The 23,184-nt window shown below is 42.6% G+C and overlaps 1 protein-coding gene and 1 long non-coding RNA gene across 5 annotated transcripts in view; one reads left to right on the top strand and one right to left on the bottom strand.

The window, feature by feature from the left end:
- Nucleotides 1-23,184, bottom strand: part of MAP3K21 (mitogen-activated protein kinase kinase kinase 21) — a 48,873-nt gene that overhangs the window by 24,625 nt on the left and 1,064 nt on the right. The window contains exon 1 of one of the 4 annotated variants that reach the window (XM_019479813.2): nt 23,060-23,123. The exons of 2 other annotated variants lie outside the window; for them this stretch is intronic. In XM_019479813.2, the coding sequence (XP_019335358.1) occupies nt 23,060-23,108 (49 nt within the window). In that variant the 5' untranslated portion in view covers nt 23,109-23,123. Of the gene's footprint in view, nt 1-12,080; nt 12,136-23,059; nt 23,124-23,184 lie in introns of those variants that run through there. One more of the 4 variants, XM_019479814.2, reaches the window with a different exon arrangement.
- LOC109281229 (uncharacterized) lies at nt 491-14,334 on the top strand. The gene is made up of 2 exons (XR_002087813.2): nt 491-952; nt 13,650-14,334. It is a non-coding gene; the product is annotated as an uncharacterized LOC109281229 (long non-coding RNA).

Genomic DNA, 23,184 nt, shown 5'->3' with positions numbered 1-23,184 from the left:
ACAGGGGGGGAAAAAAAAGTGTTTGTAAGCGTTTCAAAATGTAAATTACCTGCCACCACAAAATTTGAGTAAAATGCTGTTTCAAATTAAATTACAATGGCGAATCAAATGGGCACAATCATGATACTTAATTTAACTTTATTATAGAGTAAGGGGGAAAACTGCCAACTTTAATGCTGCAGTATATTACACACATTCACTCTGAATCTGACTTATTTAAAAGTAGGGTGGTATTGGCAATGTGTAGGGGGTGCACGCAGGAGCATGTATGCCCCCAGAGATCGGTTGTGCTCCCCCCCCCCCCACCAAGAAAAGCACCACCAGTATTTTTGCCAGCGGTGGTGATCAGCTGCTGGGGGACCCCCCTGTTGGCAGCTGGCTGCTGGTGGGACTCCCCCAGTATTAGGAGGCACCAGTCACCCATGTAGGGATGTGAAAAAATAAATAATTAATCATTTAACCAATAAGCCCAGTAATAACCGGATATAGGTTCCTGGTTATTGTTTACTGCAGAACGGGGTGCAGGCCAGCAAGGAAAGGGGATGTGGGAAGAGTGGAGAGGGAGAAGGGAAGCTGTGCAGCGCCCCAGAAAGAACTAGATAGCAGCAGGGCTGGTGAAAGGGAGGGAGGAGCAAGGAGGAGAGGAGGGGGGTGCTCTTGGCGACACGCAGCAGGGAGGTTGCAAGCAGTTGCACTGGGGTCTGTGGAGGCTACTTATTAGGTACTAGTCCCCCCTCCCCCTTCCCGCTACTCTGCTGTCCACAAGGAGAGCAGATCAACTCTGCTCCGGGGAGTGCAGATGTCAGAGGCCACCTCCCTGTCCCCACGTCTGGCCGGGTGTAGTGCCTTTTGTGGCTGAAGCTACTGCTGCAGCTGCCACTGCTGGCAATGCCCACATGTGCCTCCCAGTCAGGCCCGCAGGAGCTGCAGGGCCTGGCAGGGCAACATAAAGGTAAGGGGGAGGGCATGGGGCGGCTTCCCAGGGCATGTGGCTCAGCCCTACAGCGTGCCCTTCCTGCCTGTCCTGTCTGTGCCCAAGACCGGAGAGGACCCCGCTGCCCAGCCAGCTTGTGAGGTACAGCCCTGGGGAGCTGCTGAGTCCCTGCTGCACCTCTGAGGGCTGCAAGTACCTCACTGGTGCCAGACCAGGCAGGGGTGCCCTGCAGGCTGGGTCGGAGCAGCCCCACGTGGGCCAGGTTGGGGGTTGCCATGCCACTTAGTTGTTTAACTCTTATAACTGCAACAGGTTAAGTGGATATTTTCTAATCAGTATTTACATCCTATTTAAAACCTTAACTATTATGTTCCATTACAATAGTTTTGTGATACAGCTTCTATAAGCTATAGAAAACTGTGATTGATTGTGTTCTGACTCATATATAGATAGACATATATAGATAGTTTTGTAGATTTGTATAGATTTGTAAGAGCTCACTTCATCTTAGACAGCTCAGATACAATTAACCTACAAGGTGCATCTCTACCTTGCCTCTTTTGTGACTTGAGAGTAACACAGTACCCCTCTCAACTTAGTTGAAATCCAGATCACCACCTCACAAAAGAATATCCTCCAAGCTTACTCATCAATGCCAAGTTTCTACTATTCTTGCTGACAGCAGCAACCTCTTATTTTAGCATTTAGATCACAAAGATCAAAGGTTAAACAACAGATAAGACTACTTAGCACATAAATGTTCTCTAAAAATACAAGTTGCAAGGAACAGCATAACAAGGTAACCCACCAAGTAGACAGTAACTGAGGAATTACCTTGCTTTATGAGGAATTTGTTCCAGAAAATCTAATGACCTTGTAGCTGCAATTGCAATAACTGAGCACTATTTTACTTCAGAGTGATTAAAAAAAAAAAAAATAGTTACAGTCATTTTAAAAAAAGTCTTAAATGTCATGCAAGTAAAATACTGAACAAGTATTCCATTTCCAAGAAGCTTTTTAATATACCACTAGAAGAGAAATTAAGGCCCAAGTGCAAAAATAAAAATCTAGGCAATTAGTACCAAGAAAACAAGTTAAAATTATGCAAAAAGGTTATGCATTTAGATTTGAATGAAAGGCCTATTGTTTTCAATTCTATTTCAAACATGTTCAGCAGAATTCCTGAAATTCCTTGTCAGTCAATGTGACCGAAACCCAAAACAGCCAGTTTTGCAAAGGTAACAGCTGGCATTTCACCAGGTTTCATCCTTGAACAAAGGTTCAAAACATTTCAGACTTCCCCTTCCTGTTGGTAGGAAAAACTATAGTACTGTACATAGATTAGTTAGTGGGTGGAAAGTAAAGTGCTCAACATACCTACTAAGAGATAGTAATGCAACTGCATAAATTCTTGTGGTTTGGTAACCTAGCAACCTGTACTAGACCATCCTTTGGTGATTTCTATAGATTTCTGACTCATTATCTTCATTCCATAATAATTAGCCTTTACAACCTTGTATTTAGCTCATTTACTGACTCAATTCCGAGCTACTTGGATTTTTCACATAGACAGAACCTCCACATATCTGTCACCAGCTCATTGCATATAAAAGGAGATCAAATCCGGTGACTCCAAATTTAAGAGAATGAGAAACAAGACAAAGTGAACATTAAATATAACATTTTCTGGCCCAAATGAAAGCTCCAAACTTTTTAAGCCAGCATAAAGCACAGAGGCTACAGAATGAGAGATTTCTGTAGCAGCAACTGGATGTTGGAGAGACTTGAATAAAAGCTTTCCTGGTATCGTAACTAATGGTGGGTCCTGGGCACTATTTGTGTGGGGGTGCAAAAATGTCCGCCACACCATTGCCGAGGGCACAGAAATGGCTTGTTAAGCCTCTCCTTTCTCCCCCTTTCCAGAAGTGCCCTGTCTCCTATTACTGGGGGAAGTGGCAAGTACCCCTATGACAGTGTCATCAGAAGCAGTTTAAAATTTTTGCATGACAAAAGTTACCGAAACCTAGCACACAACTTAATTCAAATGCTATATTTCTTAATACACAGGGAAAGCCTGAAGTAACTATATTCAAATCATGCATGTGCTAAAGGCTTAAAGAGTGAATGGTATGTGTGCAGCTATGTACCGGCTGAATAATTTTTATACCCTTCCATAGCTTTCAGGGGAATTTTCTGCCCTTCAAAACATACATGTAGATAGGAAAAATTCTGAGTCAATTTGACAGCAAACCTGAAGGAGGATGCAGACAAAACAACTTCCTATCACTAACTCTTCTTTGAAGGCTTTTGCTGATTTGAGACACCCTGCATGAAATTCTGAAACAGGCTATGGCCAAACAGTGAAATTAAGAATGGTGAAAAACAACAGATGCCAGATTAAGTTTAAAGATATAAAACATACAGCTACACCTAACCACTATTTATTTAGTCTGAATCTCAAACTACATACACACTTTTAGGTTGAACAAAATAAGTTAATAGTCATTTTTCACTGACAGCTTTCTTCTCCATCCCTGTTCCATCTTCCAGTCTGATGTTATTCTGAGTGAGTCAGCATCTGGTATATCCCATTAGTCCTTCCTAGGAGTACACATACTTAAGCACCACATTTAAGTTACAGACTAATCTTTTTGATCTTTTGGAAGGCGAGTTCATAACTCCACTCAAAAAGGCATTTACATAGATATCTGGTCTATCATGGTAAGTCAAATCTCCTGCTAAGGTAGCACTAATTTGAGTTCCTGTTTCACTGCGTTTCAAATGAACCCAAATACCATATTTACTCAAATCTGAGACAAGTTGCCCCACAAATTTAACATGGGGAAAATAAGGCCTTACCTTGGATTCAAGCACCAGGGCAAGGGCCACAACTGCTACTGCCACCTGGCTGGGGCCATAGGTTTTTGGGGGGGACGGACACTCATGCAGCAGGGAAAGGGCAGGGGGAGACCAGGCAGTGTTTGGAACAATGGATGTGCAGGAAAGACCGTGAAATAGTTGGAACATGGGGGGGAGGGGTACCAGGGAGACTGGAGAGCACGTGGCTCTGTGGATATGCAGGGGAGACAATGTGGTGGGGCGAGGGAAGAGCAGGTGACTGGTGGGAGGGAGGAATGGGATAGGGACAAGTGACAGGGTTGTGTGCGCAAATGGCAGGGACACATAGCAAGGGATCATGCTGTCTGCCCTGCCCCCCACTGGGGGGGGGCATGGGGAGGTGAATTTAAAATTGCCTTCTAATAATAGTTTTCCACGTAAGGAATGCAGTAACAAGTTTATAATTTTCCATGTATAGAATCTAACTATTGGGGTTAACTTAAATTTAAAGTAGTCTTGGATTCAGGTAAATATAATACTGTCTATTCTATTCAAGGTAATTCCCCCACAATTGCAGACTTCTAGCACACAGTTTCTCCTTAACACCTTATAGTGCATTGTTGCAAAGGAATCCTTTTGACTTTCCAATTAGCTTTATTTATAGCGTAGACTATTATAATTAGCTTTATTTATACCGTACAGTCTCTATACTACACGTCGGATCAATGCCAGCCTAATAAAAAGACTGGTGATGAAGACATGCTCCTGATTTGTACTGCAGCTGCAGACAGAAACCAGTACTCCATTGTGCAAGGCACTATATAAACATAACAAGAGATAGGCTCAAGGTTCTTCTAGCCAGGGAAAGATTTACAGGAGTGCTTAAGTCCCCCAGTATGCGAATGGAATTCACAAATCCAAATGAGGCACCAAAATCACATATAAAGTGAAGAGAGAATTTTAGGTGCCTAGATTTAAGACTTTGCTAGCATGCTGAGCAGGGAACACCTAAGCCAGACAACAGGAAACATTAAAGAAAACGCGTGTCTGAAATCCTGTCTCTCTGAAACCTATGTACGTACCCACAGCTGAAGCGGTTATATAAGATTGGAATTCATTGCCCAAATCTGATCCTCAACCTTACATTTAAAATTACAGGCACAGGCAACTGTCACACTTTAAAAAAAAATGTGATAGTGCCATTTTATTCTATAATTGCACATTGCTTAGAACACTCTTTGGACAAGGGCCTTCCACTTTGGTTCAAGGCCTTCCTCAGACCGAGCAAGTTCAAACCAATAACTCCTACCTCTTTGGAGACAGCCATAACCACCAGGCTATCGAACATTTGGTATATTCATTCTATACCTACTGTTGAAGCCGGGTCACTGTACAAAGAAGAAACATGAGATTCTCATGGGATCAGAAAGAGTAAGCAAAAGGAGACTGGATTTGTTGCCCAGCTCTTGGGTTCCCTACCCCACTCCCAATGCTGTCTCTACATATCATCCTATAACTCTTTAGTGTAAAGTGGCAGCAAAAGCTGGACCCAGAATTTAGAGCCTTGTCTATCAGACAGTGCAGCCCAGGTCTCCCTAGCCAGTCACATTCTTTTTGTTTTTTCATTAGGTGGTTTAAGGAGCACAGATATGCAGCATGCCTGACAGGGTTCTTCAGATACAGGGAGATTTCCCCTTAGCACTGGCATTTCCCCTTTCTCACATATTTATTCATTCTCTGCAGCCCCACTACATCTGAAACTTCTGGCTCTCTCAGGCTTTCCCCCCCTCATTATAGGTGGGGAAAGTATATAGTTCCATTTAGCATAGGCTACTACATCCCTCTAATTATTATAATTGTTTTATACCCCTTGTTTAATGTATGATACAAAGTAGTTGTCTTTATTTTTCTGATTGGCAGACTTCAAGTCAGATTTTATGTAAAAGTAATGACACAGTCTATAGTTTGTTCCAATTATTTCAGTCCTTAGCCATTTAACATAACTTGTTTGTGGTCCTCAAAACTGCTATTAGGGGGAAGCTACATCCAACCTTTGAGTGCTTACTAGGACAGTCTTTAAGGGTACTTCACCTGAACTACAAATGCTTTGATTCTAAAGCAGTTACTCTGGAGTACTTGAATCTTTTCTATTTATATTTGCTACCAAGATTGCTCATCTCTCGCCTTTATTTTAGAAGGAGTTCTAGGTCATCAGCAGCCTTTGCTTCCATCTTATCTAGGACTTCTCTAAATAGTTCAGTCTTGTGCTAGTTAGCTTGAATTATACTGATTAATAGCTAAGCAAAGGTAGCCCGTATGCCACTACATTTGCTGCCATTGACAGTGCTTATGCCACTTCCCACTGCTTCAACACGAGTAAAGAGTTGACCACACCATAACTGTGTTAGACAGCATCCTCATGTTGTCTTCTAACCTCAGTTTAAGTACTGTTTGTCAATTACGATTCCTGTTAATTCATTTTTCATTAATCTGCAGAGCTGATCTGGTTGCCCCACATTTTTTCTTGCAAAGCAACAGACAAGACAGAACCTTATTTAATTTGTTGTATGAAGTCAGCAATCATGTATATTACAGCAGTGAACACTTTTTGTGCATGGAGGGAGGTGCTTCTATCATAGTGACTGTTGTTACACAGATTAGTGCTTTACATTAAGGTTAACTTCACTAGTATGAAATAATATTTTTGACCAACTAAATGAGGGGAAAGTAGTCTTAAACCTGTTGAAAAAAGTTGCGTGCAGATAGTGCACATCCCTAAGATAGTATAATTTCATCCAATTAGCACCAAACATACCCCAAGATGAATTAGGAATACTTTTACACTAAATCCACTTTCCCTCCTGAGTTCGGACAATTAGTCAGCCAAACATTCTGACAGTGCTTTATGGCTCGGAGGTGGCCACTAGAACCTAAACTCAGACCTCAGTGTTTCTGGGGTAAGGAACCAGATAAGACCTTCCACTTTTAAATCAAATGCAAAGGGACCAATTTTCCCCTTAACCATATATCTTCACAAATCAGTCAATTCGTGCAATCACCCACCCTGCCACCAGCTGAGGCCCTTTAAATAATGTAGTCTGTGGAGACACTGCAGTGCAAGAGACCCATCCTGAAGAAAGTTGGAGGAGTCAGGATACGTAGCCCATCACTACGATAAGGACAGCTGCCTGGAGCCCCAAGCAGAATGGCAAGCAGCGCAGGACAAAGGCAGACCTGAGCTGGCCAACCTTTGTTGACAATACTAGCTTTGAGCCACAGTTTGTGATTGAGTCTGGGTAAGAAAGGAGTCATATCAGCAATATGGAAATAGCCCAAGGCAAGGACCTCATTCAAAGACTGAACTGTCTTGGTACCAGGGGCCCCATCTACTGAAGAAAGTTTATATACAACTTTACCAACATCAGTCAGACACCTATACTGCTGCCCCCACTCAAGTCACCCTTCTGAGAACTTTGTTGCCAATAAGGCCAGTGAGGATTTGACAAACAACTCCCTTACAAAGTTCCCCAAATTAGTACAGCATGGTCAGCATGTGAATTCAAACTGAAAAGCTTGTTCTTATAGTAACTGTCAATTAATTCAGAACCAAACACCCCTCTTTCATTTGAAATCACAGGCAACTGGTCTTGCGTTCACTATAAGCATGCACTGATTGCTCAAGTAGATCTAGTTTACTTGCCATCCATTAGGTTACATCAGTGAACTTCGTATGCCAAGGACTCGCCTTAACACACTAACATTTCGGGGGACCCTAGTTTCCCCTCTGAACCATTACATTGTTCCTCTGCACCATACCAGGAAGTAGCAGCAGTGAGCATTTAGTGAGGTCTGCAGTAAGTTTTACAGATCTTTCCACTGCCCGCTCATTATAGAGACAAGTATTACATCAACCAAGTTATGCACAGCTAAGAAAGGAAGAGGGGTCTTAAGAGCATCTCCTTACTATACCTCCACCCTCAGGGTGAACTCTACAGCTCCAGAGCCACATGCACCCTGGAGAGTGGAAAGCACATTAACCTCCTCATTCCCAGTACCACTTATCCCAGAAGCTCATTGGCATGGAGCAGCAGGAGTTGCTGGGCACAGATAGCTCCCAGTCCTAGGAAACCCTGGTGATGGTAATGGGATGGATAGCAATAGCATCCCATAAATTAAAGGAAAGCTGTTCTACCTGAAAACAGACTTCTTAGTTCATTTCTCACCTTCAAGGGGCAGCATCTGCAGCATCAGGGATTCCAAGGTCACTAAGGCAAAAAGCAGCTCCGTGCATGGTGAAAATGAAAGGGGCAGGAGAAGCAAAACAAAAGTGACGTTGGGGGAGCCAGTCTCCTTGTTGGAGAAGACAGCAAAAGTTGCAGACAAGTAGCCCTCTTAGAGAAAGTACCACTGGCGTGTCTAACAAGGTCTGCATTTCACTCAGGGCAATAAGAATACAGCAATGATGAGGGAGACTATGACCATGACAAGGGAGACAGCTGGGGGAGGGAACCTATGTGTGGAATATGAAAGGGAGATGTAACTGTCAATGACTTCCTGTCCTGCCAGACTGTACATAAAGGCAGTGCTCTTGCTTGCTTTCCTGACTGCCATTTCCTCTGGGTGGCCGTTTAAGCACCTTCCACAATGCAGAGGAATGGCCCAACATGTTGTACTTGGGGAGAACAGCAAGTGGGCAACAGCGTTCTGGGTAAGAGAAGGATAGCAGCTCTTTCTAGCAGACAAGCTCCTTTTGATCCCTGCAAACACCAAGCAAGTTATGTGCTGTAGCACTGCCCCCTCACAGGACATTCAACCATAAACTTACTGCTATGTTGCTGGTAAACAAACAGTTATTTTTTTGAGAACAGGTACCATGGGAATAATGGTAGATTGGACCGGCAAGAATCAATGGGGATGATGGTCACCCTGTTGTGATCAACAATCCCTTTCTTGTCAGGGAGACCAAGGTTGGAGTTGAACAATTGCTTAGTCCTGGGGTCAGTTCTGCAGTAAGTCTCAAGAAATATAGCCCTTGTCATCCTAAAGCTAATATACCAGTGCTAATCACCTCATATCTGTGGCACTACCCTCTCCCAGCTGTCCATGGTTACCCACAAAGAAGTGGAAAATATTCTGGAGATGGCCCAAGAGCAAGCCCCTTTCTCACTGGTGTCCATGGGCACCTATACATGTGCAGCAAGGCTATGCTCCGACATGCTGTAATTATAGCACATTGGAGCAGACTCCAGTGTCATATGCATCAGCGTCCCTGTGCTGAAAAATGGCAGCGGGGGCACTTTGAACACTTTAACTAAAGCTCGTCTGAAGAGCTTTAAGTCTCCCCCACCACCATTTTTCAGCACAGGGATGCTGATGCACGTGATGCTCCAGACACTTTAATTAGAGCACCAGCCCCCCCCCCCCCAATCCCAAAGCACATGTATAAGCACCCTACGATTTCTTCTTCCACCACAATCACTGCCCAAGAAACTGATACCCTATTCCACAAAGGGCCTTACATGAGCTTCAGGCACTGCCATAGGCACCTGTCACTTCTAGTGAATCACTTCACCCAACTGGGTGATCATGTGGTTGAGGCTCAAGAGTAACTTTTATAGTGATACCCTGTGCAGGACTAGAGCCTAACAATGTTGTACATTCAGGAAGCAGAAGAGCTCTAGGCAGCAGGCATCTATGATACACTTCTACCACACAACATGAAAAAGCACCCGTACTCTCAGCCTGATGTTTCTGCCTGGCTTGTCACCAGTGGAAATAGAGGCTTGCTTTATTCCAGCCATTACTGTAACCAAGGACCTCTCTAAAGTCAGGGGTGCTCAACCCATGACCGGGGGGGGGGAAGGGTTTGTCTCATCTCTGGTCTACAGGGCTCCCTAAGGGGAGACTGAAAACCTGGCAGCGGAGAGTTGTGGTAGCATTAATTGCTGCTCCCTGCTACCCAAATTCTCTGTCTACATAACATAATGCATCTTACGTGTCAGATCACACCAGGACATGGGGGGTCCTGCTGGCACACAGCTGGATCTGGGCATGTAGAATTATACAGAGTATACTATGTATAAGAGTATAAATATATATATATATACACTAAAAAGAAGTCTGAACAAAGGCACTACCAACTGCAGAGATAAAACTTGAGGAAACTAGTCAGGAAAAGCCCTTGATTGCAAGAACTGTCCTATAAAAGAAAGGAACATAGCAGAAAATGATCAATACCTTTGAATAGCAGGGGCAGAATCATTAGATTATCTGCGATTGGCAGGGAAAAGAGATAAAAGAAGAAAATGTCAACAGTATAAAATTAGATTAAGTATCAGCTACAAATTCAGTGCTCTTTGTATCCACCAACCCCCTACCCTTTACTTCTTTAAATAACCACTATGGCATCTTTGGGCAAGTGACAATAGTTAAGAGAATTAAGTACTTTACATAGATTATTGAGGACAGCATGAGGAGGTGGGCTATTATCTGCTGCTGAGATGGTTGGAACATTAGCTATTTTTTTCCCCTTTTCTTTTTGAATTATTATTATGCCTGGAAGGATGAACCACAAATAGCAATTCATTAAAATACAAATATAATGCATTCAGAAAATGGAAGAGTTAATGCTCTCAGTCAAATTATTACAAGAAACTTGAATAACAAACATTCTACATTTTGTAAATGTAGTGGCACCTCATAGCTTTTCTATTAAAACTCCATGTTTACATGTTACATCACTAACATGACATTTCTGAGATTCTGCATTATGCTGATATTAGTAACCAAAAAGAAACTCAATTTGAAAACAGTTTAAAAGACACTCTCATTCCTGGTTATGTATCTGTCTACAGCAGTGGTTATCAACTTTTTTAGCTTTGAGACAACCATTGGAAAATATTAGTTCTTAAGTGTTCATAGTAAAAAAAATGAGTGAAAAAATAGAAAAAAGCAGTTTTCTGTTACAAAGAACTCAAAAAGACAACATGTCAGAATACTTTTAATGTTATGGATTTCTGTTTGAAATCTAAGTTTGTCTTGTGAAACATATTTGCACACTTGACAGTGTAAGTATTGTGTAGCACCCTGATGCACCCTTGAAAGGAGTTCAAGGCACCTTGGTTGAGAATCACTGGCCTAGGAAATGTCTTTTATAATTTTTTATATTCCCACAAATCTATTTTTTTCTATTCTTTTAAACATTCCCTTCTTCTCCCTTTTGCTTCTGTTTGCCTTTCATACAACCAAGATGTAAGAAAAAAATATTGCCCATAAAACAAAACCAAAAAAAAACACTTTAGTGTTAACTTGTACTTAAGTAGCATCTAAAAATCACCTTGGCCAAAGTTTTTATATTTGAGTCAGTTCATATCAAAGGGAAGCTGTCCATTCAAATAATGTGAAGGACATCTAGAAACACAGTAAGTGAGAATTTCCTTCAGCAACTCCCCAAAATCCCTAAAAGCCTCAGGCCTACCCTTCTTTTTGCAGAAAGGTACTTCGTGCCCAAAAGCCTGTTCAACATCTCTTTCAATAAAGACAGTCCAATAAAAGATATTACTAACTAAACATTGCTTCTATCATATTCCCTGGATCATCACAGCTACAGCACTATCTATACCAGTACTTTACTAAAAAATAACATTTCAACAAGCAAGATCCTGATGCTTACCCAGTCACCTCCTCTGTCCTGATGATTTGAGTTTCTTTGAAATGTATTTACTTAATGCAAGATAATTGTAACAGATGACATTAAATTTGCAGCTGAAAACATAAGACCTAAACTAAAGTTAAAAATAATTTTTAAAGAAAAAAAAAGTTTTCCAAAAATCACCTTTTGATTATTTGTTTAAATTTTAACTCCAGAAAAAATATTTTTCATAAACGGATAGATTTTTCCATTTCTGGATCAGTGTTAGTTAGTGTGGTAGAAAGACTCAAGGCAACCTGAAGGCAAGTTGTAATGGGTCCCGTGCCTTCCGCCCTTGCATTGTTTCCTGGTCCTAGCAGACAGCCTCCTACCTGCAAAAGTAGCATTTTATATGCATCTTTCCACGGACTTTGGAAAACAAGAGTGCACTAGTTTCACATTTACAAAAGTTCATCATCAATAAGGCCTGAACACATTCTTTTAAAACATTAAATTTAGGATTCTGTAGAATTGAGCTGCAGTCACCCAGTGTTTGCAATGCACAAGTTGCTTCAAATCTGGGCCAACAGTAAGTCTGCACTAAGTGCCTGAAGTAAGGAGAGCTACTGAACGCCTATATTTTATTTATGTATATGCCTCTAGCTTTCCATCCCTTACCAGCAGGATGAGCCTTCCAGATTATATTGCAGTCAGTCATGCAAATTCTGAAAATAATGTTACAATCTGATCTTCAAGTCAGCAAGTCAGGAGTTTAATGATAAATGCAAGCTCTTTGAATGATTTCCAGGATTGTTTTACTTGTCTAATAATGAACTATAGTAAGCATAACTATTTCATTACATTTTTTTGAGAAACAGAGGGGGAGGGTTGGCTTATCAGGCCTGAGTTAAAAGCACACCTGCCAAAACACAGATTTCAGTAGCTATGAAGAAAACAAAGCATGATTATACTGCCAACATTGGCATGTCTGCAACTGATTTAACTGGAGCTATGACCCTGAACATAAAAGCTTCAACTTTAGAGGCAACTTGAGGGGAGGGAGTATTTTTGTGATTTTACATGCTTACAGTTAAAGATATGGCACTAACTTGCAGCAAAAGCAATGTATGTTGGAAGAAAGCAAAGGTGAGTAAGTATTTTAGGATTTCAGGTGAAACCCTAAGAGAGTTTAATTTAAAATTTTGCTTTCACTAATGCTAAAAGTTATGACATTTCTTACTATCCTTATACAGTAAACCTAAGCATTAAAGTTAAACACAAATTAATGACAGCATGTTTCAGGTTGTTTGTTGAAATCCATTTTGTTATTATGCCTGCTAGTTTTAATTTTTTTTTATTTCAGAAAATAAGTCCTTAAAACATCCCATCCCTTCCCCCTCCCCTTTTTGGAAGCATCATTAACTTCAGGAGTTAGAATTAGCTTCAAAAAGAGGAAAGTCCACAGGCTTTTAACTTTACTCTGTAAGTTTTACAAACACCTATTGTACAAAGCCATTTTAGTTCAAACTTGCTACATGGGAGCTTGAAACATTTCTAGATAAGAAACTGACAAACTGCAAACAAAAAAAATCCATTAGCTTTAGCTTCTAAGGTTAAAGTAGCCACAAACTGGCATTCAAGTTCCAAAAACAATTTGAGAGCTTGAATGTTACTTTTAGCTATTTACAACTCATTGTAAGCTAACCTTTCAATTGAATTTCTTTATTCAAAAAATTCACAATGCTTGCAATGGTGATCAAAGGTACAAAATAAAATTTACAACTGGAAAAACCAATGAAGATCTCACTTTTTTCCCCAAAGTTCCACCCAGCATCAACAGCTGTTGGTTTTTATACTTAAATAAGCATACTTTTCATTTCACAAAAGCTAAGGTCAGTTCTCAATACACTCCAAAGGTCTAGCTAAAGAAATAGGCCATATTTTAAAGGTATTTACGAATTTTCAAAACCATTTAAGCATATACTTTCAATTTAAAAAAAAAAAAGTGAATTTGAGACATGAATGGTTCTAAAAAAAAAATCCCACTAGGTATTTATCTACATCTTTAGGAGACTAATGAGTTTTAAAAATCTGACTTGATACTCCTAATAACCATGTATAAAAGTTATTTAAATATTTAATAGTATTTTAATGCTTATCGTAAATATCAGTGTCCAAAGTATAGTAAGCTAAATTGTAATGTGACAACAAATTAAAAGCTCCAAAGTGCAATCATTTTCTTTCCAGAGGGGTTACAATCAGTTGTCAAAAAGGCTAAAACTGGACTCTGCTTTTGGCCAAGAGGCAGCAACTGGGAACCTTGGTGAGAGCAAGTTCCATGAAGAAACCCAACTGGCGAGGTTCCAAGATGGAGCCAGAGGAAAGAAATTTACAGCTACAACAGTAAAGCAGTTCCCCTGTGACTTAAGATGTGAAAATATATTACAAGAAAAATGGGGCAATCACTGGGGGAGGGAAGCAAGTAAAGCCAAAATAACAATCAGAGCAGGACTCTATTTTTAACAGAGTCAGGCAAGGAGTCAAAAGGGGCAAAACGCAATCCTCTTTAAATAAAAACTAACAAATATATCAGTATTAAAGTTGTGCATTTAAACATAACCTTTGATTCTCATACCAGTGGTAACAGTAGTGCTAAATGAAAGTGTGTTAGAGTAGGCATTAGTGTTGTATTGTTGTTCTGATAGTGAACTAATACTTGGAAGTTAGTTTTATTGCATGTGACATGTTGTTTTAACTAAAGATCTTTGCTTTTCAGTGTCAATACTGTGAGGAAATACCATATACTTGAACACTTTATTTTAAATTACGTATATGTGCATTTTCAATTATCTTCACTTGTATCTACCCTAGATGTAAATGAAGGTCAAAGATAATGCAACATTTAAAAGGTAAATAAATCAAATTCAGTCTATAGTGGTTGTGTCTTCAAACTACATAAGAGATATCAGCTAGAACATTATTCATTCTCAGGACACTTGTGACCTCTAGAGAAACATTGTATGAAATAAAAAGCAGGAGTTACATTCCAACAGATAGCCACTGTATTAAAAAAAAGGCATTACATGCCCCTATTTTTTTTTTTTAAATATGCTGAAATAAATATTTCAAATGCAGATTAGAGGTAAAATAGTATACAGAAAATAATATTTACTGGAAATAAAGTATTACATGCAGAAGGTAAATTTAAAATCCACCTCTATTTTTTGATGACAAAAACACAAACAGTGCATATCCCATCTAGAAAGAGTTAACAGGTATGTCAAATCAAGCTCAAGTAAAAATGTCTGTTTTCTAATGTGTTCTCTCTGGTAATCTGGAAAAACAAAATAGGTTTGAGTTTTAATTGTGCTAAGCATTTGTTGCTCTCACTGAAGCCACGGAGAACTGCAGGTGGTCAGAACTACTAAAAGACACATCAAGGCCTTGGCTTTTGTTAACATGCTAGATCAGAGGTAGGCAACATTTTTTGGCCGGAGTGCCAAAACCCCCACAATGTCTACCTTGGAAGGTGCCCGAGAGCCGGCAAAACGAAGTGGGGGGGAGGCGGCGATGGTACATGGCAGGATGTTAGTATATTTAATAATCATAAGTGTTGCCTTTGTTGTTGTGTACTTTTTTGTTAAGCATGTTGCAGTGAGAGAAAAAAAAAAGAAATAAGAGAAAGAGGAGAGAGAATAGGAGAGAGAAAAAGAGGAGAGCAGAGAAACAGGCACAAACACACACACACAGAGAACCACACACACACACGTGCGCACAGAGAACCAGAACAGACACATGCGCACACACATACAGAACCACACACGTGTGCAAACACAGGCACACAAAACCAGAGGCAGACAAACATACAGAACCAGATGCGCAGGTGCACAGAGCCAGGCTGCTGGGCCACCAGACAAAGTCCAACCCAACAATGCCCTGCACCTGCTGAAGCCCCTGTGCTTCCCTGGGGAGCCAGCCCCCAGGCTGCAGCATGGCCAGCCCAGAGCCTGCCCATCATCAGCCCAACCACCTACCCACTCCACACAGCTAAGCCTGCAAAAGTATGGCTGTCCTGGTAAGGGGCAGCACCAGCCTCATCCCAGTAGGGGGGCTGGGCTTGGAGCAGGTGGGAATCAGGCTGGCTCAGCTGCAAGCCCTACTGCAAGCAGCCTGGGCTCCGTAGTTGGCAGCAACTACCCAGAGCTGGGGCTGGCTGCAGCCAGGAGTCTGCAAACAGCTGCATGCATACCTCGGAACAGGCGGGGGGGCTGGGCCTGAAGCAGCACAACCTCGGCCTCTCCCCTGCTGCCAGCACAGAGCTGATGACTGGGCTCTGGAGCCCGGAGCAGCTGCTTGTAGCCAGCCTGGGCTCTGGGCCGCTGCAGCAACCAGGCTGCAGACAGCTGTGCTGGGCTCCGGGATCAGCTCTGTAACAGCAAGTGCACATGTACCTTAGAGCAGGCGGTGGGAGGGGCCTGAGGCAGCACAACTTTGGTCTTTCCCCCACCACTGGGGCAGAGCTGATGGTTGGGCTCCAGAGCCCAGTGCAGCTGTCTGTAGCCAGCCTGGGCTCTGGGCAGCAAGCAGGCTGCAAACAGCTGTGCCGGGCTCCACAGCTTTAGCATCAGCTCCATGCTGGTGGTGACTGTGCGTGCACCTCAGAGTGGACAGCAGGAAGGCTGCGCTGCCTCACCCCAGTCATCAGCTCTGTGCCAGAAGTGGGGGAGAGATTGGGGTTGCGCTGCCTCAGGCCCCTCCCACTGCCCACTTCAAGGTGCACGCACTGATACAGAGCTAATGCCAGAGTCCGGCGCAGCTGCCTGCAGCCTGCTTGCTGCACCCAGCCTCAGCTCTGGGTAGCTGCTGCCAGCCACGGAGCAGGTTGCTTACAGCAGGGCTTACAGCTTCCGAGCTGCCTGGGCTCCATGGTTGGCAGCAGCTACCCAGAGCCGGGGCTGGTGGTGGCATACCCAGCAAAACGGCCTTGCATGCCGCGCTCGGCACACATGCCAGGGGTTGCTGACCCCTGTGCTAGATACTGAATCATAAAAAAAAGTGCTTAAGAAGAGCTCAGAACGAAAACAAGACAAAGTATTCATTCAAACAGCAAGTCAATTTTACAAACAATACACAGATAAGAGAGCAAGCATGCACACAATTTTTTACTTTAACAGGCCTTTCCCTTAGAACAGATCTCTCCCCTCAGGAAAGGCCCATTTTTCAAGTTGTTAAAAATGGATGCTACTTCACCAAGCCAAGTGAAATCTGCACCTACTGTACTGTGTTAGAACAGCATTCAAGTGTTTTCTGCAAAATAAACAGTATTATTATGATTTTTTTTTTTAAGTCTTTGTTCAACTTACCTCAAAGCACTTCAGATTGGGTAATATAACCATTGCAGAAAAGGAAAATTAAGGGATAAAGGCATAAAAATTTCAAAAATCAAACAAACCATGCCATTGCCTCTTATTATTGTACTTTAATAAGTTACTAGCTGCAGGATGGCTCAAGTTAAATGTTTCAGAGATATTTTAGTTCATATTCTTCACATACAGCATGCACCCCAAAGTCAGCTCCCCCAAAATGGAGGGGAAGGGGCATGTTTTAAGCAGATAAGCTGTTTGGTGTTTGTATTTTGGAGAGGGGTTTGGCTGGACAAAGCAAGCCTGGAGACGCTGCATGCTATGTAGCTGCCAAAATGCAAGGATCCCATGTTAACCCTCTCAAAGCCATAGCTATTGGTTGAGCACTGTAGCTTGTGCCTGAAGCAGTGAGAAACATATAGCATCTTTGACAAATCCTTGATTTACAGGAACTTGCATAAAGAACTGCTTGAGGTAAAGCACTAACAATTTTGCTATCGCCCTTGCAATGGTCTGAGGCTCAACCCTCAGACTGTTGAGGCAAAGAGGAAGCCCTCCTGGGAACAGAGTGTCCAGGCAAACCTAGGGATAGAGTTGGTGAGGCAGCTGGCACAAGTAACTTTCTGATGCCACATTCCTTGGACACTATGGTCATGTCCAGATGAGTGCAGCCGTGCTGTATGTGGTGCCACAGACACGCCTGCTGTGCCACATACTGCACGTTCAGTTGTTCTCCATGCTGCAAGCGATCAGTGCAGAGGGTTTTTTTGGATATCCAGGGGTCAAAAAAACCCAAGGGAAAAAAAAAAAAAAAAAGAAGGAGAGGCCCAAAGCCAAAGGCTGGCCAGCTAGAGCTGTGGTCCACTGCTGGCCAGACTCCTCATGGCAGGATCACCACTGCTGCAGCCCCAGAAGGTCCCCAGGACAGGCTGCTGCAGGGCCTAGTGCTGGCCCCAGCCTCCCCTACCGCACCCAGGGTAACTTACTGTGCGCACAAGAGCGCACATGGCACAGGCGTTCCCCAAGGACAACTAGCCCATACATCTGGACGCAGCCTATGGGTGCTTACAGATGGAAAGGGGGGGGGGGGGGAGGGGAAAGAGGAGGGAACCCAGTGCTTTACTTTCAGCTAGGTGTGCTCCTGTGCCAAACACAGCCCATGCCCAGAAAAGTATCGCATCAATTTGACCCAGCTCCCCAGAGTCTGCATGCACTTCAATGGGGCTTTCTGGTACTTTTATCTAATAGGTGATTGGATCAGCTATTAGATAAAAGAGCTAAAGAGCCTCTCAAAAGTGCATGAGCTATACAGATGCTGGGGAGCTGAATCAAACTGATGTGATTTCTCTTTGAGTAAAGAGCTGTTTTTTATTTTTTTTCCCCCATGTCTGTCAGCATCCTATGTTCCCAGGAGGATTTACTCCTTATCAAAGAGTGGGCTATGCCTCTGGAAAAATCTTTTTTAAAAATTGCCTTCCAAAAACTGGGTGCATGTTTTATGTGAGAAAATACAATGTTTTCCTTGCCAACTCGGCCAGTACCTACCTAGGTTTTTCCTTTGAGGGAGAGGAGTAGCTATATTAATTTTCATTATATGTCACTCTGAGTTCATCCCCAGGCAAAAATAGTTAATTAAGACTTAGAGACTTTCTTTAGCTTTTTCTCAAGGGCACAAAAACACCCTTGCAATGTTTTTATTATAAACTCACATCAGAACACAATTAGACATTAAGGACCTGTTATTTAAAAAAAAAAAAAAAAAAAAAAAAAGATGCTAATGTTTATTTGTGGACCCTGCAACATCTTCCATCTTCTACCAGTCAAGAGAGGGCACACAAACAAACCCCACTTGCCCCAGTGACTCAAGAATTTAACCGTCTTCGAAGGGAGCTCTGAGTTTGGTTGTGCCTACCATACCCAAGACAGCTCACCTATTCAGAAACAAGCAGCCCTAAAAAAGTGTGAAAATTCACCAGAATTTAATCTACTGAAAACCAAGAGCCTCCCTCTGCAATGAGCGCCAAGAAAACACAAAACAAGGACTCTGTGAAGTTCAAAAGGAACAGAGGTGTTTACAAGAGCTCCCGAGGTCATCTTTTGAATGCTCCTCTCTTTCACTACTTTTAAAGATTCTTAGGTCCATAATTTGAGTTACCTTGCTAGGAACCAACTTTGGGAAATGCCAGGCCACAGAAAATTTTAATCTTTTCTTCCTTATCTAGCTGGACCTAACCCAGACAGAAGCGGGTTTCTTTAACACAGTATGCGTCATACTGCAACGTGTTTCTTCATTCTGCTTTTTAAAAAGGTCCCAATTTCAGTCTTTCTAGTTTTACATTACAGTGGGCTCTCCATGGCCTGTGGTTTTATTCTTCAGTTTGTGCGTTTGATTCCTTTCACCCAGTGACCCTAAAGGGTATGCTGGGGCACCTGTGTGTACTGGAGCACACGAGTGCACTGTGAAGAAGTGGCTGGATAATGCCCTGGGCATGCTGGCTCAACATGACAGGATTAGAGCCCAACTGAGTTAGCACTGCATGATGAGGCCCAGTAATGAGATCTGGCCCATAGACTAACCCAACACCAACCCAACATCACCTAGCCCGCAGGGCCAAAAGGTTGCATTTTATTTGCATCAATGTATATTACTCTCAAAGCAGCGAAGAGAGAACAGAGGAAGGAAAACAAGAGAAATTCTAGCCTACAGCCTACTATCTACAACTTTCTGTAGATAGTAGGCTATTACAGCCTACTATCTACAGAAAGACCTACAACTTCTGCAGATGGTCTGGGGCTCAAGGATTGGACTCTTAAGTCACCTCAAGACCCATAAATGAGCTAGGATAGTGATTGTCCTCAAATCAAGGGATTGCCGCCACTGACAATTTATTACACACACTTCACTCATGCACATCTTTTTGGGTATGAGTGAAGCATACTGCCAATTTTAATCCAGAAAAAAATGCACCCCTGATATCAAAACTTTGGGGGAAACCCCTTAAACTTCAAGCTTTTCACCATTAGTATAAGCAAGATACTCTAGGTTTCCCCATAAAGCTTCCTGAAACCTGCATTAAGAACACATAAGCCTTTTTCTTTAAGTGCAGATGATGAATACTCTAAAATCAAAACCAGAATGACAAATCTTTGCCTGGCTTAGAACAGGATTTTGAACACAAAGGCTAATATATACTACCTAAACCATATCAGACTCATACAAAATTCTAGTCTAGACAAGGCCCAGGCAAGTCTCCACAAGGCTTCTATAAACCCAGGTCTCCCCTGTCTTCGTATGTAATGCAGTGCCTTTGCCCATGGGCAAGTGACTTGATTCCCTGTGAAGAGTAAGCAAGCAAAATTGGTACATCCTTTACTTTCTGCCTCTCTCCCATCACATAACTGAGAACCAGACTTAGATATACAATCACCCTTTCCAGTTTCATTAAATGACTAGAAACAAAATACCTTTAACATTAACAAACCTGTACAATAGTTAAGGAAGACCTAGGTTTACTAGACTAAGGTTATAATTGAGACACACAGTTAGGATGATACTGACAACCTAACTGCAATGTTGCCAATTTCAACATTTACATTTTCTTAAAAATGTCAGACTGATATTACTTTCCAGCCAACTACTACTGTGTCAAAAACAAATGCGGTTTCTTCAGGGTTCTTTTATGTTAAAGAAAGGTTAAGTCCTTTTTAAATCTTGATTCTAAGTTAAAGGAAAAATCTGCCTGGAAAACTTGGGTCTGTCTCCTCTCCACCCCTTTCTGGGAGGTGAAAAGGGGCGTTAAACAAAACCTTGGATTGTTAACTGCCAAGAGACTTTATAGGACACCAAGAACAGGACAATAGTTTTTCTCATCTCTCCTCACCACAGCTATCCACATCTGGGAGGTAAAAGAGACTTTGTAAAACATACACGTGCATGCACGCAAAGTGATAAACGTATATTATTCTCATCTTTAAACATCTTTTGTTTTGTATACTTGCATTCTTATAGGTATGAACTCAAGTAGGATGGGTACCTCCAAGTAGGAGTCACCCCCACATAAATGTGCCCGTTTCATTTTCTTAGCCTTAAAACAAAGGTTACTTGTTCGAGTGGCACATTCCTTTCAGATTCACGTAGATAATGTTATGAATTTAATTCAAACAACAACATATTAGCGTAGTAATGGAATGCCACTATATGCTCCCTGGCTGTGTACGTTAATTACTTTCCCTTAACTGTGAGACAATTCTGAGAAGTGTCTGAAATCCTGCCATATCCTTGACCCGGCATAGACCTGGTACTGACAAAGAATGCACTGATCAATGATCACCTCCTGGTGATAAAGGAGGTTCAAGTTGTTGTTATTGGCAGGTTTATCACCTGTGCTTGATACTATTGAACCAAAGTGCTGACCTTAGGCAGAACCAAATGAAAATGCACTTCAGCAGCTTCATTCTTTTCTTTTGACAGAGCACCATAGGTAGTTGCAGGTATTTTCTGTTCCTTCTAAAGAGCTCTCCAAGGCAACATGCCCTTCCATTACCTCTGGTGTTAAACATGAACATTAGTGGCATGAGCATTTTGAAAACAGCTAGCTGTAGGTATCTTGCTCATCCGACTCAAACAACCTGTATGACTGTCTCATGCAAATTAGGATCAGACAAGAAGCCAGCTGAAGCAACTATACAACATGGAGGGAGTAACACTGACCACCCCAACTAATGAATGTCTGTCTGCCTTGAAATTTTAGGAAATCAGACCTAGAAATCAGACCTAGATTCTGAAGGAATCAATCCTAGAGTTCAGAGCCTAGGTCTGATTTCAGGGAACACTTTTCCTCCCCTGTCCCCAACAAAACAAGTTTTGTTAGATCACATTAAGGAAGCTGGGATGTCAAACTCATTCATCCGCCAGGGCCAGATGAGCATTGCTAGGCTGGTCTGCAGGTCAGACTGGACCAAGCTCCCTAGCAGCACCAGCAGTCCAGCCCCTTCACCAAATGCAGGGCATGCTGGCCACCAGAGCAGCATGGGGAGGCCAGTGCAGGACTCACTGCATGCAGTATGTGGGGCCAGCACAGAATGCAGACTGGACCTGACCTTGCACATGGCACAAGTCCAAGGTATGGGCTGCCTATGCCCTCCCGCACCCCCTGCCAGCCTCCTGTGCTCTGTGCAGTGTGCACAGCACAGGGTCCAGTGGTGCAGGGGTTGAAGCATGGGGTCTGTCCAGCAACCTATGAGACAAATCCTGTGGCTCCAGAGACCAGATCTGGCTTGTGGGCCATGTTTGACACATCTGTTATATAGGAATTAAGACACCTTTTTAAGTACCATGCCTGAATACATACTGCAAACTTTCAGAGGCAGACCTTGCACCTGTTACTAATGCTTTTGTCACATGAAGAGTCTGATGTACTGAAATGATGTTTGTGTAAGGCCTAAACCAGATACTTAAAATGCAGCAGCTCTACTCAGTGGATGGAACATGGCTCCGACATCCTGCCAGCATGTGCTACTGCTAGCGTTTCGTTTTTTGTAGGGAAACTTGCTTACTCCAAAGATCACCTCTCCCTGTGGCCGGCTGCCACCACTTCAGTCAAAGTACTTCAACCAACTGTTTTGCCTAGTCACTCTCTTCCAGTAAGCAAATCATAACATTTATCTTACTGTTCATAAATGAATGGCTCTCTCATTGTTTCAGTTAGTAAGGACAGCCAGCCTACTAACTGATGCCCCCAAATACATTTTGCCCACAGGATGGATTCTGAGGGACTAAGGAAGATGGGAGAAAAGAGAAGTCAAGATGTAGCCAGGCAAAGTTGTGTGTGCAGACACACACAAACACAACTTAGGCAGCATAAGAGTGAGGTCCCCAGACCCAAGTGGACCCTGCAGGTAGTAAGACAGTGATTCTCAACCGTGGTGCCATGACACCCAAAGGTCCTGTGGGATCCTTTGAAAGGTGCCGTACAGTAGTCACATTGTCAGCATTCACAAAATAACTTCAGACTCCAAAGAGTGAGAGAGAAGTACGACTGAAAAGGAGCACCAGAGCTCATCTAATCCAACCCCCTGCTTGAGGCAGGATCATCCTCATCCAAACAGTCCTCTACAACCATCATCTAAACTCTACAGAAGACCACCTCAGCCCTGATCCAACACAGCCCTAACACCCTCAACTACCACGGGTAAAGCAGGGGAACCATGGCAGCCAATGCCCTGCATACGCTCAAGAGGAGCCCACAGCATCAAAACCCTTTGAACGGTTCTTCTGCCCCAGGCTCTACCCACCAGAAGAACTGCTCCAGCATTTCTCACAGCCAGCCACCTCCCGGTCCATAGCCCACTCTCCCCTGCGCACGACAAGACTTCTGCAGACAGTTCCCAGGCTTGGGCTCGCGTCACCTCAAGAGCCA

The sequence above is a fragment of the Alligator mississippiensis genome, chromosome 1, assembly GCF_030867095.1.
Source record: "Alligator mississippiensis isolate rAllMis1 chromosome 1, rAllMis1, whole genome shotgun sequence".
Lineage (NCBI taxonomy): Eukaryota > Metazoa > Chordata > Crocodylia > Alligatoridae > Alligator > Alligator mississippiensis.
The sequence above is the reverse complement of the archived record's forward strand: the minus strand, read 5'-3'. Positions and strand labels throughout refer to the sequence as shown.